Here is an 18,914-nt window from a genome sequence, read left to right as displayed (position 1 = left end):
AACAATCTCACGATCAAACCGCCCAGGCCTTCTCAAGGCCGGGTCAAGAGCATCAGGCCTATTTGTTGCTCCAATTACAAGAACATGGCCAGAATGAACTTTAGAACTGTCCGAATCATTAGCGGATTGCATACAGCTACTTGATTGATCCATGCTAACCAGTAACTGTGTTACAATTCTCTTCTCCATCTCTCGTTGTAAATTATCTCTTTTCGAAGCAATTGAATCAATCTCATCAATGAAGACGATTGATGGGGCAGTCCTATATGCTTTAGTGAAAAGCTCTCTAATATTCTCTTCAGATGCACCTTAAGAATTCATTGGACAATAGGGATGAAAATAAGCAATAATAACAAGCAAGGACACTAATTTGTAAAAGGCAGCTTGGTGCACAAGTATCCTGCATTAACGTAGGGTCCGGGAAAGGGCCGCACCCAAAGGGTATAATGTGCGAGGCCTAACCTAATATAGTTTCCACAGCATAACTCAACTGTTGCTCCAAGGCTCCCCTTCAAGGACACTAATTTGTAATAAGCACTAATTTGAAACTCCATTTTTCGAAGAAAGATCAAATTCTTTAGGATTAATCTGACAAGAACAAGCGCAACAATTTCACAATGTCTATCAATAATATGTCTAATTCCTAAACCCTAATCCCTATCATCACAAATAATGCCTGTGGTTGGTCCCTAATACTGATCTACGAACATGAGAAATGAAACCTCAAGTTTAAGGAAGGAAATTATTATGAAATACCTGAGACTCCTGAAACCAATTCAGTAGCTGATATCTGATAGAAGGGAAGACCGGTCTCATTAGCTATGGCGTGAGCCAGTGTGGTCTTGCCACAACCAGGTGGCCCATGCAGCAAGATTCCAGTAGTAGGAGTAACACCCAGCTCTCTTGGCAACTCGGAACGATACAATGGCACGATCACTTCCATCAGCTCCTCCAAAACATCCTGCATTCCACCCAAATCACTGAACCTGGGTCCCGTCTTCTGTTTCAATTCAACATCGCTGCCACCACCACCGGTGCCATTCGAAACGGAACCCTTTGAATTCACATCCTTCACAGCAGCTTTCGCTTCGCCTCTGCCTCTGCCTCCGTTCACAGCACAAAGCTCGTTAGTAACCTTGCTATTATTGGCCACCTCCAATTCAACGTTCTTATCCTCCACAACTGGCTTCTTCTTCCTCACATTATCATCCTTTTTGGGAGTGTACTTATTCCGCAGCATCGTCTTCATCAAATCGAAAGCAGGTTCGTACTTCTCCCCGTAAATTGCGTCCTCCGATGTCGACATAGATACTGCTTCATCATCATCATCATCCTCCTCCTCCTCACTGCCGCTGCTCCCGGACGCGCTCGAGCTTGAAGCAGAGGACGTAGATGCAGAACCCTGAGCTTCCTCTTCTCCCTGCATCCTTTTTCGCAGGTGCAAAGCCTCCATCTTCTGCAACCTTTCTTCGCCTTGGTCGATTGTATTCCGTCTCCTTCGCGGCGCGCTTCGACCTCCTTCTTCGTCATCGTCTTCGTCGTCATCATGAACCCTGCGCGTGGGAGAGACTTTGGGCGCCGCGGGTTTGGCACGTGGCTCGAGGACTTGTTGAACTAATCGAGTGAGGGCTTGCTGCTTGGTGCGCTGGTAATCGGGGTAAGTGGAGCGGAGGTGGTTAACGATGTCATCGACGGTGGTGTAGCGGGACTTGCACGAATCCAATCGACGACGGAGAGTTCCGAACAGTGGCCTTCCCCCGTTTCTTCTCCCCATGTCACCGTCTGTGAGAAATTGAGGAATGATGAAGAAGAAGAAGACTCTGCCTCTGGTAATTGGTGGAGTGAGGCTGTGAGGGACAGAGAGTGCCACACGAGGCAGCACCGCAGCAACAATAAACCCTAATGTAAATGAACAGTATATTTGAGGTTACTTCATGCAATTTATATATTAAATAATTATTTATATATTGTTCTGCCAAAAATTTGACACAAATGCTCAATCTCAAAAAGAGTTTATGCTTGGTGGTCAAGTTTATTTGAGGTTACTTTATGCTTGGTGGTTAATTTGAAACACATTAATGAGTTAGATTTGATGGTCAGGTTAGTTTATACTTGGTGGTCAAGTTTATTTGAGGTTAAAAATTACTGAGGTCTAAATTTGTTTGACGTCCAAATTAACATAAGATTTTTTTTGTTTACAAATATAATTAGTTTTAATAAATTAAAAGAGTTTTTATTTATTCACTCATTTATTTTAAAAAATTTTAGTCACATTAATATACGAAAATATAAATTATGAATTCATATATATCTATTCTTTAAATTTAGATCATTGATACAAACTTAATTAACTTTTTTATTTGATATTTTTTATACTGTCTAGATTATTTTTTAGAGAAAATTCTTGGAATGAAAAATAATTGTTAAAAAATATTCTCCAATAAAGTTTCAAGAAATAGATTTTAAATTATTATATGAACATCCTAGGCTATATATGCATGTAGTTGAATTGTTTAACTAAGAAGTAAAAAATATTCTTCGTTACTTAATTAATCTTTACTCGAAGAAAACAAATTAAGCTGCCATTTATATCGATAAGAATGTTTTTTCACAATTTTTATACTGGTATCCAAATTTACTTACTGATCAACACAATATAAAAGTAAAAAATAAAATATTTAAGCTACAAATTTAATACTCATGGAAGTACGATTAACTATCACTAAAATATTTATAAAATAAATCCCTTTTTATTTTTAAAAGAATCGATAATTAAATATGTGTCATTCTATGGTACAGATTTAAATTGATACAGATTTACATATTTTTTGTCCAAATGAGTATGAGATCGACACGTTACTCTGCTGTTGCAGGACTTATTTACCTGTTGATGGTAGGGTCGGCTGAGCCATCAGCCAAAGCTTTTTGGTTGGACTGTTTTTTGGTGAACTTGTTAAGGTAGGCTATGCCAAAAAAAACTTCCAATAGAAGATGGGTTTTGTTTTTTTCTTTGTCAATGGAAGGGATAGGGAGACCGCCGATGAAGGTGTTGCTGCGGTAGACGCAGAGGTCGAAGGCTTGAAACCAACTCCAGTGTAGGTTAGTGGTTCCTCTTATATTCGGCGCTGATTGCTGCTGTGCGTGAGACGTTACCGCTGCGGGCGGGGGCGGAAGCCGGTGCTGCACTACTTCCCGGGTCGGGGCAGGTTTGAATAGGCTAGTTTTTTATCTGTTGGATTATACTCTGTTGAAAACGGTGTCTTGCTTTAGAGTTTTGAAGCATTGGGTGTATTGAATTCAACTGAAACCATTAATCTGTTGAAAACGTCCGTTGCTTTGTGCTTAGCTTTGGGTTTCGACTAGAAACATGATATACATGGTTTATCCAGTTTTGCTGTATATGTTACTGCCTTCGTGCTTTCCTCCTTTTGAATTTGTATGACTAGAATGCCAACTTGTCTCGATTAACCTGAATACTGAATTGTTGGTGTTATAGACTTTTGGGATTGATTTACAATTGCTAATTGTCGCTGAAATTTCTTATCCCTCTTTGTCTTTTTATGTTTGACATTCAGGTGTATCTTCCATAGCGTAGCTAGTCATTGCATAGAATACATGAAGTGAGTCATCTACACATTGCCATGCTTCAATGTTGTCTTGAAGGTACCTTCTATGGATTTGCCAAGATTGTAAGAACGAAAATGAGATTATGGAAAAAAAGAAGTTAATTGTGACAGAAAATAAGGTTCATACAAAATTGTTTACATGTTTGTGGATGTGTAGTGGGAGGTCGTAGAACGTGCAAGTAACAATTGAATAGTCTTTAGTAATCATACTTAAAAACATGGAAAGTTTCAGTGTATTAGTATGTAGTGTCTGTCTCACAGCGAAGATACGAATACAAAATCATGTGATTTATAGCGTAAGAGTTGGCTGAAAAGACTAGCTATAACGTTTACATGTTCCATTGGTTAAGTAATGTGAGTTATCTCTTACATTGTGCTAGTTTTGTCTTTATAGTGTTAGGCTATTCTTTTTTTTTTAATTTTTGATAAGTGAATAATAAGTAAAATATATTATGTAAGAGGAAGTGTTGAATTAGTTATATTCAATGTAGGTTCCCACACCATAGGTCCCTGTCGTAAGAATGACTATTTTCTTTTTGTCAAAGAAAACATTTCCTATACTAATGTTGTGATAGAGCATGGGTACCATTCGTTTTTTTTTTGTTCTTGTTATCATGTCAATTAAAAACAGTTATTGTTGTTATTCTTTATTGTTTTGACCGTTTGGATAATTTTGCTGCATTGCTCAAATAATCCATTCATTCAGGTTGAAGAAATTGGACAGAGAGCAAGTGTTGAGGGTTTGCTGAAACATAAAAAGCTCATTGATTGTATCCACACCCTGTCCCTAAGTTGGACACGACTATATGTAAATATGTTGGTGTTGTGGCATTGTTGATTAGTTCACCGGTTATTCAATGTGCGTGAAAATAAGTAGTATCATTTATAAGCGGAGACTTGATGTGTATTTAATTATTTGAATATTTTGGTGGTTGTTACTCTGTATTTGATTTGAGATTGTCACACCGTGTTTTCCGTCTGGGACTACTGATTGCATTCGATCGACGTGTAAAAAATGTAGTGTCAGGAACAGTCGATGTTGTATGAAGTTTGGTTTTGCTATTTAAGTATACTTAGCCTGTTTTAACTACTTATTCCAATGTGGGTGTTTAATTAAGTCGCATAGTAATTCATGATAAGTTATTTGCCGACTAACCATCTTCCAGGTGATTGACCTCCTTTGTTGTTGAAGATGGATTCAAACTTGCAGTTCACGGGTGGAGAGGATGATTCAAGCGGGCTTAGTGAGGAGGAGTATTTCCGTATCTCTTCTTCGAGTGGGGATGACGAGGATAACTCCTATGAGAATGATTCCGAGACAGCTGAAACGGGTGACAAAACCCACGGGAACGGGGTCGGCCCAAGCCAGGAGATATGTGAGGGTGATGCTCCCGGTTTTATGTCCACGGAGGATTTCTTGGACAATGTCTTCAGTATCGAGGAAGAGGCTTATTGATGCGTGAGCATCTTTCCTATATTTTCCTAGTGAATTTACATTTAATTTATTGAGTTTAATCAAGAATTAATTATCTTTTAGCCACTATAGATGCTACTTTGAATCTTGTGCAATTCTATTTATTTTAGGTAGCATTTGGATGGATTTGATGGAGTTTCCACAAAAAAAGAGAAGAAGGCGAATGATGTTGTCAACTCTGACCTCTTTGCACCCAAATCTAAATAACTCGAGCTACAAAGATCCAATTGACGTGATTTTAGAAGCGTTGGAAAGCTAACTTCCAGATCTTTCCAACGATATATAATAGTTCATACTTCTTCTCCATCAATTCGGCCAAGGCTATGCCTAACTTGAGATTTCTCAAGTTAGGCGTGGATTATTAAGGAATCAAGTGGTCCCCAACTTTGCAAGAAGCAAGCACGCAATCTCCTATTAATTCTGATTTAAACTTTATTTTATTTATAATTAGGAAAATATATTATTTAGTTTAGCAAATATATTTTACATTAATTAGGATTAGATATAAAAGGAAAAATAATCAACCCTTCGAGCCACTCTCTTCTCTCTTATCTTATTCCGCAATTTATAATTTTATGAATCCTTATTTTCTCTCTGAAACATGAGCAACTAAACCTCCACTATTAAGGTTAGGAGCTCTGTCTATTGTATGAATTGATACTATTATTTTTCTATTTTTATTCATGTACTGATTTATAATTCAAGAATTGTTTTCGTTCTTTATTTTATGAATTTGGGTAGAACGGAAGTATGACCCTTGTTCTAATTGAGTTCTTGTATAACTTGAAAAAGCTCTTTACTTGAACAACAGCTTGAAAATAATTTCTCCTAAACTTCGAATTATCTGGACTTAACAGGATACGTGACATATAATCCTCTTATATTTGGGTAATTAAGGTTTTTGTGGCATATAAACTATAATTGAATTTCACCCTCTAATTGGAATTAAGTGACCAACGCGGTTGATAAATTTTAGAGGAGACTAAAAAGGTCCAAGGAATTAGGGTTTAGTCACATATAGTTTGCCATGAATTAAATCTTGCATGATTAAAATAGTTAGTAAGAAAAGTCAATCCGGAAAATAGATAACTCTGAAGTCTTAACTGTTTCTCCATACATATTTCACAATTTATTTACTACCTGCCTTCTGATATTCTGAATTTACTTTTTAATGCTTTTGAACTCTCAAACACCATTTTCTGTTTGTCTAACTAAATAAATCACTTAACCATCGTTGCTTACTCCATCAATCCTCGTGGGATCGACCCTCATTCACCTGAGGTATTACTTGGTACGACCCGGTGCACTTGCAGGTTAGTTTGTGGGTTATAAATTCCGCACGAAGTTTTTGCTTATGCGGCATACAAACAATTTTCCCGGCTAAGGGAGTTCGGTGTATGGAAGGGTGACGTGGCTCGAATGAACAATGTTTTGGTAAGACGAGACTTTTTTGTCACCGTCGAGGTACAAAGCATGAGAAACACTACGATCGTCCAGAAAGAGTAAGGGAGGAGAAGCTGGAGAGTCGCACGGGTTGTTCATCGAAGCTAAAAATTTACTACGATTTGCAAGATCAGGTTTGGAAAGTCCGGAGGATAGACGACAAACATAACCACCCTCTTGCTACAACCATGTTTAATCATCTTCTTCCTAAACATCGGAAATTAAGTGAGAGTGATAAGGCTCAAGTTGATAGTCTAAAAAAGTTTGGGATTGCGACATCGAAGATTATGGCGTATATGATCGGGCAGTCAGAGGGGTACGGGATGCTTCGGTTTACGAAGAGAGATTTGTACAATTACGTTCACAGCGAAAAAATAGCACAAATTAACGACGGAGACGCGGCTGCAACAATAAGTTATTTAGAAGGCAAGGCCAATGCGGACATGATGACTGTCGCCAGATATACCAAAACTGCAGGGGATCAACTTGGTTCACTTTACAAAATAAGTTATCATGCTAAAAAGAGTGGAAGTTTAAGTTCACACCGGCACATATTTGATTCACAAACTCTGACCAGATCAATAAATTTACACAATAAAGTTCCTCAGTAAAATATACACAACAATTTTCATCGTTAATTTTCACATACGTGCTTCAATCCACATATATAGTTGACCTAGAATTACTTAAATGAAGTAGTAAAAATCATGTATCAAAGCATACCGATTCACGGACTGCCAACAAACTCAGCACATAAATTAACACCTTCAAAAACGACGGCATACATGGAGTTGCACACCGACGAGCACAGACAACAATGTCACGACCGAAACAAAGAAACCATAAGGCTAGCATACACTCGACATGTGGAAAAATTACGATGGTACTTGCTTAGTGGCCATCTCCATCTCACAGATCAATTAATCCACTGTATTATCTAATTTCTGCCATACTTTGTCATAAGTGGTTTCAGCAGCATCATCACTTGAAAGTGTGCTACACATAGTCTCAAACTCACAACTCAAATTCTGCATAGTTTATTAACTAGTGAATGAAATCATACACAGATACAAACTCAATAGCATAAACCATCATAACCACAAGTCTATGGTAATAGTAGGATTGCAAGCCTCGGTTACCAAATCGGCCACCACTTCCTCGTCCGAATCACCTTTATTCCGAAAAGGTCTTGTTCTACCATGCATTGAACCTCCTGGGTCTGCAACCAGGAACCACTGTAAGCCACAAAAAATTAAAAAACCCTAAAACATGAGATTATACCAAAAGGGAAAATAAAAAAGTAGCCAGTGGTTTCTATTAACAGCACCTGACTTCTAACAGACCTTGTCGAATACTAGGTAAGTATTTCCTCAGGGTATATAACTTTGCCCGAAAGGTGGTCGCCATCAGAATAAGTCGCAATTTCATCAACCTTATCTGCAGGTATTTTAAATCCATCACAGGCCATATCTCTCAAACACTGTGAACTTGATATCCGATTCAGTTGATCAATACATTGGAAACGAAACACACGGACTTTCATATCAATAATGAAGAAATTCACAAATGTGAATCAGATAAGATAAGGACCACGAAGTACGAGGAAGTTTGATGATTCTGATTCTGATCTTAGTGAATTGGGGTTAGGATTTTGTTTATTTCTTACCCGAGCCTGCATTCTTGTGCACTCCACCATGTCATTTTGTTTCTTATGTCATCTTGTTTCTAGTCTACTCATGCCAAAAAACTAAATTCTAAAGCAAAGGCCCAGCCCACTCACTAAATCCAATTTCAGATTTGCTGCATTGGCTCCAACTTTCATTAGCCGGCTCCACCTACACCGACCAAGGCATACAACCTTATAAAGCCCTGCCAAGCCTGTTCCCTAACACCATCATCTTTGCCACTTGTCAACACCTCCTTAAATCTGTATGAATAAATCTGTACCTTATAACTGGCCATTAAATATTTGGCCCTCCAATTTTTTTTTGTTTTATACATTCCTCCATTTTTCTTTAATCTGAGTTTCAAAGAGAAGAGTCAAGAGCTCTATTAGGGCTTTTGCCTCTTTTTCTGCTACCCATCAACAGTCGCTCGTTTCTTGTTCCTCTTCTTCCGCTGTAGCTCGCTCTCTGATCCTCTCTCTCAGTGCCGTGGTCGTTTTCTGATCTTCTCCATCCGCGCGGTTGCTCGTTCTCCCCTGCACCGTGCTTGTTCTCTGATCCTCGACACCGCAACACGCTTCCGCTGCCGCCACTACACTCGGGTCCACCACTTCATTGTTTTCGCCTCTCTGTTCTTCTTTTTCACCAGCGACTCTGATCTCTATCCTTCTCCCTCCACCTCTGCCTACTCCTTTAAGGTTCCATTTTATTTTTATTTTTATTGTACTTTATTTTCTTTTCTATGAGAATTTAATGTGAATTTGAATGTTCTTCGTTTGCCAGAATATTGAATGTTGTTTTAATTTCAAAAGAATTTTATAATAAACCAGTGAAAGGTTTCAAAATGGATTATGAGTCTTTGATTATGCTTGAATGATTGAATTTGATTGTTGTGATTTCGTTGGTAGTAACTATTTTAATTTTTAATTGAATAAGGTTTCTACTTTTTTCTTGTTTGAAGTTTAATCTCTATTATTGTGGAAGTATGGTAATGATTGTGAAAAACTAAAATACAATACATGGTGTCTTGCATGAGGGAACTCATTAGATTAGGAGTAAATTTTAGAATTGTATCATTTATAACTCAATGATGTTTCTAATTATGCTGATTTGTTGGGTAAAATAATATAAAATAAAAATGACTGAGGGAAAGGATTTTATTGATTTTATCTCATGATCTATTTTGTGAAACTTATTTGTTTAAACTTTCAGAAATATTTACGGGGAATTATTAAGAAGAGTATTAGGGAGATTAATCCTTTTCCTATAGAATTTCCTATGGCTAATTGCTGCTACTGTTCAGGACTTAAAATTACATAATTGTATATCTTACTCTGGAGATCTTTTTATCAACATTATTAAACAATATGATATCAAATTTAGTGGCTTATAAAACTTGCTATTTTACATCCATGTTTTAAAATGATTTTGTTGTAATTTTTCTTTGTTGTAGTTAGACTAGTTAAGTTAGTTGTCGATAAGGTCATGACTGCACCATGCGAGAGATCGATTTTATATCCAAAGCATGGTGGAAATCTACACTGTTTTACAGTATTAACACATTGTGTTGTGCTAAACATTCTTTCACCTTCTTATAGAAAAGATGAAAGAAGGAAATGTACTTACTATCATGATTATCCATATTCAACATTCTGTAAGTAATTCTTCGAACTATCACTTATACTCCATGCACCATTAAATATAGCATTGGTACTCGGTGGTAGAAATGATCTTAGAAGTTCTATAAACTCAATTTTCTCCCTTTCTTGAGTTTTGAAGCCTTTGATAGAGGATTTATAAGTTTAGTTAGATTTTTAATATTTTTCCTTAGAAAGTTATTATCCTTTTCAAAACTTGCTAATCACTTAAGAGAAGGGAGAAGTATTATCTGATCAGCATCTCAGTTATATATATTTTTTAATGCTTGCTGCACTACAGCAACACAAAATAGACCTAAGATATGTGATAACGAAGAGGAGGAATATGCTTGGCTTGTAGAGATAGGAACGTCGAACGCCTGCAAATCTTTATATGCGCCCGAGAGAGTACACTGGTCCGGCTATCCAGGTTTAGGTATGTTGCTCAGATTTAAAAGTGATATGCTTCCTATTGTGAATGGCGAATGATGACGTTAATACCTATAAAGTATTCGTTTCCCATTTTGCACCTGCTGGCGAGCAAAGAGGATCTATTTGTTTACAATGCATGACATGTGAAGGTTGATTTATGCCTCTTTTGCTAGAAGCATATTTTGAGCATATGACTTTGATACATAAAATATGTGATAGTCCTCATACTTTGATAAGCAAATCTATTTCTGTAATATTCTTTATATAGTGCATACGATGGATTGTAGGATCAATGCTATGATGCACGGACACGGATACGGACACTGATAAGAACACGACACGATACGAGACACGTCGACATGCAAATTTTAAAATCTTATAAGATACGGGAACACACATACATATAAAATATAAAGTATTCTTTAGATAAATCTTAAATTCTTAATGATATTTTGTATTTTATTGGTATTAAAATATAAATTAATTTTTTTAATTATTTTTAATGTCTTATTCTAATTATATCAAGTATTTAAAATATTTTTTGTTTTAATAAATAATAATATATACCATTTCAAGAATATATGTTTAGAATAAGATTGGACATGTTGACAAGTAATGGTATTTAGGTGTATCCAAGCGTGTCCGAAAAAGATTTTTTTTTATTTTTTATTAAGACACGATTGGACACAGCAGACACGCGTGTCGGACGAGTGTCGGTGAGTGTCGTGTCCGAAATGTGTCCGACACGCGAACACGGCAACTCAGCGAAGTATCCGTGCTTCATAGGATCAATGAAATGGCAATACTTTCTTATCATTTTGCAATATTTACTATTAGTATTTGTCAAAGGCCAGAGAAAAATTATCTCGAAATATCCCCTCCTAAGTTAATCCCTATTTTGGACATTTTGACCTTATATTTTGTATTTTCATGAATAATTTTTACCCATTTAGAAATAATTATGTTAACGATCAATTTATATTAAAATTGTTTTAAAATGGGGTTACGTATGGTTTTGGTTCCAAAAGTTTTTCGCTAAAATCGAAATCGTCCCTCTTGTAATTTTCGATTTAAAATCGTCCTTAATGTTGCATTTTATTTTAAAATTGTCCTTTCTAATAAATTTTTTTTCTAAATGAAAAAAAATACCCTTTTTTCCACCATTTCATTCTTCTTGTTCTTCTTCTTCCAGGAGAATTGTTATTCTTCTTCCATTAACAAATTCTTCAATTCCAGATTCAGAACAATTTCAGAATAACAAATTCTTCTTCCATTAACAAAACTCAAAATTTCAAAATTTTAAATACAGTTAACAAAATCCAATTATAAGAATTAAAAATACCCAAATTTATCTTCAATTACAAAAATAAAAAATCTATAAATTTAAGAAAATGAGAAACAGATTAGGAAACAAAAACAGATTAGGAAAATAAGAAACAAGAACAAAATAAGAAACAAGAACAAGAAATAAGAACAGATTAGGAAATTCCAGAACAAGAACAAGAACATATTAGGAAAATCCAGACCAACATCAAATTCAATAGCAACAACCAGATGCAGAAGAACAACAACCATGGATCTTGTATACAATTAACCATTAACAGAAATTCAATAATCTAAGCTAATTCAACTACAACAACAACAATTCAGCATCAACTTTCAGCAATTCAATAACCTAAAATTAACTAACAGAAAATTAAAATCCAGCTAAACTAACCCAGAATCAAATCAAGGGAGTGGAGGGAGGGTAACAGGTAGTGGTGGCTCTGATTCCTTCTACGACAGGGACTGAGAGAAGGAAAGCAGGGAGGCTCGCTGGAGGTGGTGAAACAGAGGAGACTCCACGTCGTTGCGTGGTGGTGAAGCAGGGGAGGCTCCACGTTGCTGCACCATGGTGAAGCAGGAGAGGCTCGCCGGCAGTGAGCTCTAGTTTGAGGAGATCCGAGACAGGGAAGAAGAGAAGGAGGGGAGAGGGTCGCGGTTGATCTGGACAGGAGAGAGGCAGCGGCTGCAGCGGCGAGACGGTGAGACTTTAGGAATAAAACAAAAAATTTTATTAAAAATGACGATTTTAATACGAAAAAAATGTTAAGGACGATTTTAAATCAAAAATTAGATGAGGGACAGTTTCGACTCTGGTGCTAAACTTTTGGGACCAAAACCATACTTACCCCTTTTAAAATGCTATAAAAGAACTAATTTGTGTGACATTTGAAATTTCAGAATGAGTCTCCCTCCCCTCCAAACACACAGTAAAAAAACAATTTGTAGTGTGTTTTAACTTGGTAAACAATTTCAATACCCAAAAAGGGAAAACAATATGACTTTGCTAAAAATGGAACAATTGTGGCTTTGAATTTAAGTTACTCAATTCACTAAAGTGGTTTACGTTCATCCAAAATAATACACATTCGAATTAACTCATCGCGTAAATTTATTTAAAAGTTACACTTATAGTTCCTGCATGAAGTTACATTAAGCTACTTCTTCACATCACAATAGCAGCTTCACCAAGCTTAAGTTTCTTATTCCTGGAGTAATTATTTCAGTTCAAAACTAACACACATTTGAGGGCTAAACCCATCATTTGCAGATCTTAAAACTCTAATTTGCCTTTGTCCATGTTTGTTTTCTTAACTTAATCGATGATGATAATAACCCTTGCATAAATAATATTTCAAGATACATATCTGAGATAAGCACGTATTCACTCTAAGGTGATTTGAAGGCTTCACCAGCATATCGCATAGTACATAAAGTGATAATTACAGACTTATAGTATAAAGAAAAGCATTTTTCTTTTTATATTTTGGGTATTGGAGAAGTGTATTCTAGAAAGCTCACGCCACTTCTACAAAGAGTGATGGGGATGATAGTGTATTAGTAGTTCATAAATCTATCTTCAAAAAAGAATCAATTGAAGAAAACATCATTGATTTAAGAGAAAGTTCAATAAGTAGTTAACAATAATTACTTAACTACTTATTTGTTCATTAAACAATATATCAAGTAATTAACCACAAAAACAAGTCAATGAATAAAAGAAGAATGAACACATAGCAAAATATGATATCAATATTCAAAAAGTGAGTTCTTGATATCTTAAAATAAGTTTGCACTACAAAATTTTTTAATGGCATCGTATAATGCAATATTGTTGAAACTGACAATCTTTGAACCATTAAGCATGATTATCCAAAAACTTGTCCTTATTGATGTTTAGTATCACCACCACATGTGCTATATTTTTTTTGGCATACTCCAGTCTTGTTATCTGAACACGCAAGGCATTGGACACCTCATAAATTTGTGGTTTGAGACACTAACACTACCAATGGGCTTCTTAAAAGAAACTTTTGGAGCTTGGCATGATAGAATATAGAAAAAATCAACTTCATGGTTGCTTATTCGAATATATAATTAGTACCATACTGAATAAAAAATATTAGTTATTATAAATGTTATAGATATAATCAGAGAGATTCGCTTTACTATTAGAAGAAAATAAGAAAAATGTGACTGATGCATGAGCATCTTTCCTATCTTTTCCTAGTGAATTTGTATCTAATTTGTTGAGTTTAATAAAGAATTAATTATCTTTTAGCCAATATGGATACTACTTTGAGTCTTTTGTAATTTTGTTTATTTTAGGTAGCATTCGGCGGAATTTGATGGAGTTTCTGCAGCACAGGAATCAAAGGAGATGGCAGTGAAGAGCGACGCGTATGCGTGATTTGGAGCTTTTCATGGCGACGCGTGCGCGTGACTGATGCGGACGCGTGATTTGGCGCCAAAAACTTGGTGCGGTATTTTATAACCCACAGACTAACCGGCAAAGTGCACCGGGTCGTACCAAGTAATACCTTACGTGAGTAAGGGTCGATCCCATGAGTATTGATGGATCAAGCAACAATGATTGATTGATTGGCTTAGTTAGACAAACAGAAAAGAGCGTTTTGGTATTCAAAGAGCATTAAACAATAAATTAAGAATTTTAGAAAGCAAGCAGCAATGAGTTGGGAATAAAATATGGAGAAAACAGTTAATGTTTTAGAGTTATCTATTTTTCCAGATTAACTTTTCTTACTAACTAATTTAATTATGCAGGATTTAATTTATGGCAAACTGTATGTGACTAGACCCTAATTTCTTAGACCTTCATAGTCTCCTCTAAAATTCATTAACTGCCAATTCCTTGGTCAATTAATTCCAATTAGAGGGTGATAATCAATTTCTAGTTTATATGCCACAAAAACTCTAATTACCGAAGAAATAAAAGGATTATATGTCACGTATCTTGTTAAATTCAGATAATTAAAATTTAGGAAAATTTGTTTTCAAGTTGTTGTTCAAGTATAGAGCTTTTCCAAGTTATACAAGAACTCAATTAGAAAGGGGGTTATACTTCCGTTCCACCCAAATTCATAAAATAAAGAGCGAAAATAATTCTTAAATTATAAATCCATACATAAATAAAATTAGAAAGAGCAAATGAATCAATCCATACAATAGACAGAGCTCCTAACCTTAACAGTGGAGGTTTAGTTGCTCATGGAATGTGGAATGTAAATTTGTATAGAATTCCCTAATGGAATCCCCCTCATGGAATGTCCCTAATGGAATCTCCCAACAGAAGAGAAGTCTCTCCTTTTTATAACTAATCCTAATTAATTTAAAATCTAATATCTAAAATTAAGATAATATCTTTTCCTATTTTCAAATTCAAATTTGAATTTAAATCAGAATTAACTAACTACTCCGCGTCTTGTAACGTGGGGACCACTTGGCTTCACTGGATCCGCGCCTAACTTGGATGCTAAAATGAGCCCAGAAATCACCCCCAGCGTTTTCTGCGTTCTCTGCACGTGGCGCATGTCACGCGTATGCGTCAGTCACGCGGACGCGTCGCTGGTCTTCTTCACAAGTCACGCGGACGCGTCGGTCACGCGCACGCGTCGCCGTGAAATTCTTCAAATCACGCGTTCGCGTCAGTCACGCGCACGCGTCGCCATGAAAAGCTCCAAATCACGTGTACGCGTCAGTCACGCGTACGTGTCGCTCTTTGCTGCCATCTCCTTTGATTCTTGTGCTGCAGAAACTCCATCAAATTCCGCCGAATGCTACCTAAAATAAACAAAATTGCAAAAGACTCAAAGTAGTATCCATATTGGCTAAAAGATAATTAATTCTTTATTAAACTCAACAAATTAGATGCAAATTTACTAGGAAAAGATAGAAAAGATGCTCACGCATCAGTGACCTAAGACGTTAAACCCTAATATCTTGGCTATTCACTGATTGTTCAACAAAGAAAATGAAACGACACCCCACTGTACTGGAGTATTATATGCCTTTTCCTTCAAGTTATAGTTTTTTATTTATACACAACTTTCAATGGCAAACAAACAATATGCAAATTAGAGTGTAAATAGAATCAATAGTGCATCCTAATGTCCTACAAGGTATTCCATAACAAAATAATGTAGCAAAACAAGATAGTGGAAGCTAATATTCTTTTAGTAGATTCTCCAGCTACAATCACATTTCAAACTATATAATTTGAGGTGTTTGGTCGTGATAAATAAGACAACAGTAAAAAATAAACATATCAAATCTAATCATCTATATCTGGGTCAGGATGCAAAATCGCATAAGAATCATAAAAAACAAAACAAAAGAAAAAAACAAATACAGAATTTAAGTGTTTGGTGGTTATGATCAACAGATCAAGAGAATAGCAATTGAAAAAAAAAAAAACTAGACATACCGATTCATCATCAAATTGTACATCATATTCCTCATCATCATCATCAGGTGCATCGAGCTGATACTCTTTACAAAAGAATTAAGTGAAGTTAGTAAAATAAGTGACGACCACTTATACCTTAACATGCATGTCTTTTACCAATTATAAAGGGAATATTAAATAACTAATATTATTACCCTCAAAATACCTCGATGTAGCTCCTCTTATTGATTGCATTATAGCATAAGTGTACAATCACACAAGTTGAGGTAACAAGATCATTATGCTTCCCAAAACCAGACTAAACATCTTGTCATCATATATCATTGCTACAAGCAAAAGGGGCAACTAGAGCAACCTCATGCCATTAGACAACTTTGTAGTGCAAACTTATTTCAATTTTCATACAGTAGTCTGATATCAATTTATAAATTAAGACTCACTATAGTTTAACTATTTGAATTGACTCTGCAAGACTATCCTACAGCTTGATCTGTATGAGAGTTCTATTTCCCAATATGTGTCTGCTTTACCATATTTTTAGTTCTTTACTGAACTTGAAGGTGACGGATGAGTTGTAGAACACCAAAGACAACAAGATCTACTTAATTAGGATCCATTTCACCTGCCAAAATCAATAAGTATATAACAATTTCTTTTTGAAAAGGAAAAAAAAGGAGCCAAAAGTATAATTATTTTGGATAGTTAAAATCATAAGCAACTTGCAATAGTGCAATCAATCAAAACAAATCAAAACATCAAACTAGAAAATGAAGATACAGATAGAGAGAGAGACAGAGAGAGATGCATTTGTAGAGAGATGCATTTGTAGATACTTGAGAAAAGAGGTATCTCATTTGTGTATTTCTTGTTTGTAGTGGATTGTTTGGTAAATAATGCTGGGATTGGTTTGGGTGATAAATATTCTATTGGCAATAAAGTTCAAGCCGTTTGGAGTGAAGATAGAAAATGGTATATTCAGCAATTAATTTCTTTTTCTTTGTCTATTTATTCAACAATTAGTATGATGATCATATATATTTTAGTATTTCAACTCAGTTTGTGATCTTACTATTTTGGTTTAGTTAATTTCTATTTACACTTTTTTTGTGCACCTTTAGAAGAATTTTTTTTTGTTTAAACTTCTTAGAAGTGCAAGTATTTTTGCAGCAATTTCACTGAAAATGAACAAGGGAATGAACACTGATACAATTGTTAAGGCCAAGAGTTTTCTTGATAATGATAAAGATCAGCATGAAAAAGATGTGTTTGAGAAGAATCTGAAAGCGCTTTAGAACATTTTTTAGTCATTATGCCAAGATTAGAAGATTAATGATTTTCTGTTTGTTAAGCTCTTTTCGGATATAAAGTGCAAATTTTGCATTTTAATTTATATGTGACACAAGTTTCATGTGACTTAAATTATCTTAAGTTATATTTTGATTGTTAATTACTTCTTAAGATTATATTTTTTAATTATTGTGTAAGGATAATTTTTATTATTTAAATAATATTATTAAATATTATGTTGTATAAAAAATTATTAGAATATTTTATACATACAGAAAATTAAAAAAAATAATAAGGGACCTAAGGCTACACTTATATAGAGTAGCTATGGTTATACAAAAAATTAAAAAATAATAATAAGGGACCTAAGGCTACACTTATATAGAGTAGCTATATGGTATACAATGTGGCTACGTTTTATAGGTGATGTAGTAGCGTTGAAAAGCGTAGCCTATTCTGGTAAAATAAAAGCTGAAAAGTGTAGCCTTTGGTCTTGGATAGCATCACTTGAAAAACGTACCCTATTCCCAAACGTCAAAAGCGTAGTCCTTGGTGTAGAAAAGCGTAGCCTTTGAGAATAGGCAACGGCGGAATAGGAATCGCCCCAAAAAGCGTAGCCGTAGTCTAAGGCATCATTTTTTTTCACTTTTGGCTACACTTTTCAAGTGTGAATGGGTGTTTTTCTTGTAGTGGGTGTAATTGACAATATAGTCATCAGAACTACAATAATAGAGATTTATATTAAAGGACGACAGTACCTTTTAGAAATTCCTTAGATGAGGTGAGTACTGGAAGCCATGTAGGGTACGAATGCCATTTCAAAGCAGCGACGTCGAGAAACAGAGTAGCAGCGAGGACACACGATAAAGAGAGGAGACCAGCGACGACCCAGGACGAGCATCAAAGAACGAGCATGGCATAGAGAAAGAGGATCAGAGAGTGAGCAAGCTACCGCGGAGTGGGAGAAACAGGCAACATTGATATGAAGCAGAGCTAAAGGAAGAATGTGTAAAACAAAAAAACTAAAGGGACAAATATTTAATTAGCAGTTCTTTCAAAAATAAAAAACTGGGTTTATTTTGTAAATATTTTAGTGGTGGTTAATCATACTCCCTCGTAAATTTGGGAATAAGAAATCCATGGCCAAATATTTAAATTTTATTAAGGTTTAATTATTCTGTTGATCCCTATAGTTTCATCAAATTTTTAATTAGGTCTCTATATTTTTTCCTTTCAATTGGGTCTCTACACTGTTTTAATTTTGTAATTAAGTCCTTTCTAGTGTAAAAAATATTAGAGTTAACTGAATATTTTTTCGCAAATTGAAGGTATTTATAATAAAAAACTTAATTAAATTTTTGGCCGCATGTATTTTGATAAAAATATTATGTTAATTTTAACATTTTTAAAATAAAAAGGATGTAATTACAAAATTAAAGCAGTGTAAGAATTCAATTGAAAAGAAAAAAATATAGAGACTAAATTAAAAATTTAGTAAAAGTATAAGGACTAACAAATAATTCAAAACCATTTATTAAATATTTTGTATTTATTCTTATTAGTAAATAGTAAATTAGGCATAATATTAAAAGTAACATAGTA

The 18,914-nt window shown here is 35.1% G+C and overlaps 1 protein-coding gene across 1 annotated transcript in view; it reads right to left on the bottom strand.

The window, feature by feature from the left end:
- Nucleotides 1-1,920, bottom strand: part of LOC107464454 (cell division control protein 48 homolog C) — a gene marked incomplete in the record, with an annotated part of 4,765 nt that extends 2,845 nt beyond the window's left edge. The window contains 2 exon segments of the mRNA XM_016083370.3: nucleotides 1-308; nucleotides 757-1,920. Of these exon segments, the coding sequence (XP_015938856.1) occupies nucleotides 1-308; nucleotides 757-1,774 (1,326 nt within the window).
- Nucleotides 1,921-18,914: the final 16,994 nt, after the last annotated feature.

This window comes from Arachis duranensis, chromosome 9 (genome assembly GCF_000817695.3).
Source record: "Arachis duranensis cultivar V14167 chromosome 9, aradu.V14167.gnm2.J7QH, whole genome shotgun sequence".
NCBI lineage: Eukaryota > Viridiplantae > Streptophyta > Magnoliopsida > Fabales > Fabaceae > Arachis > Arachis duranensis.
The sequence above is the reverse complement of the archived record's forward strand: the minus strand, read 5'-3'. Positions and strand labels throughout refer to the sequence as shown.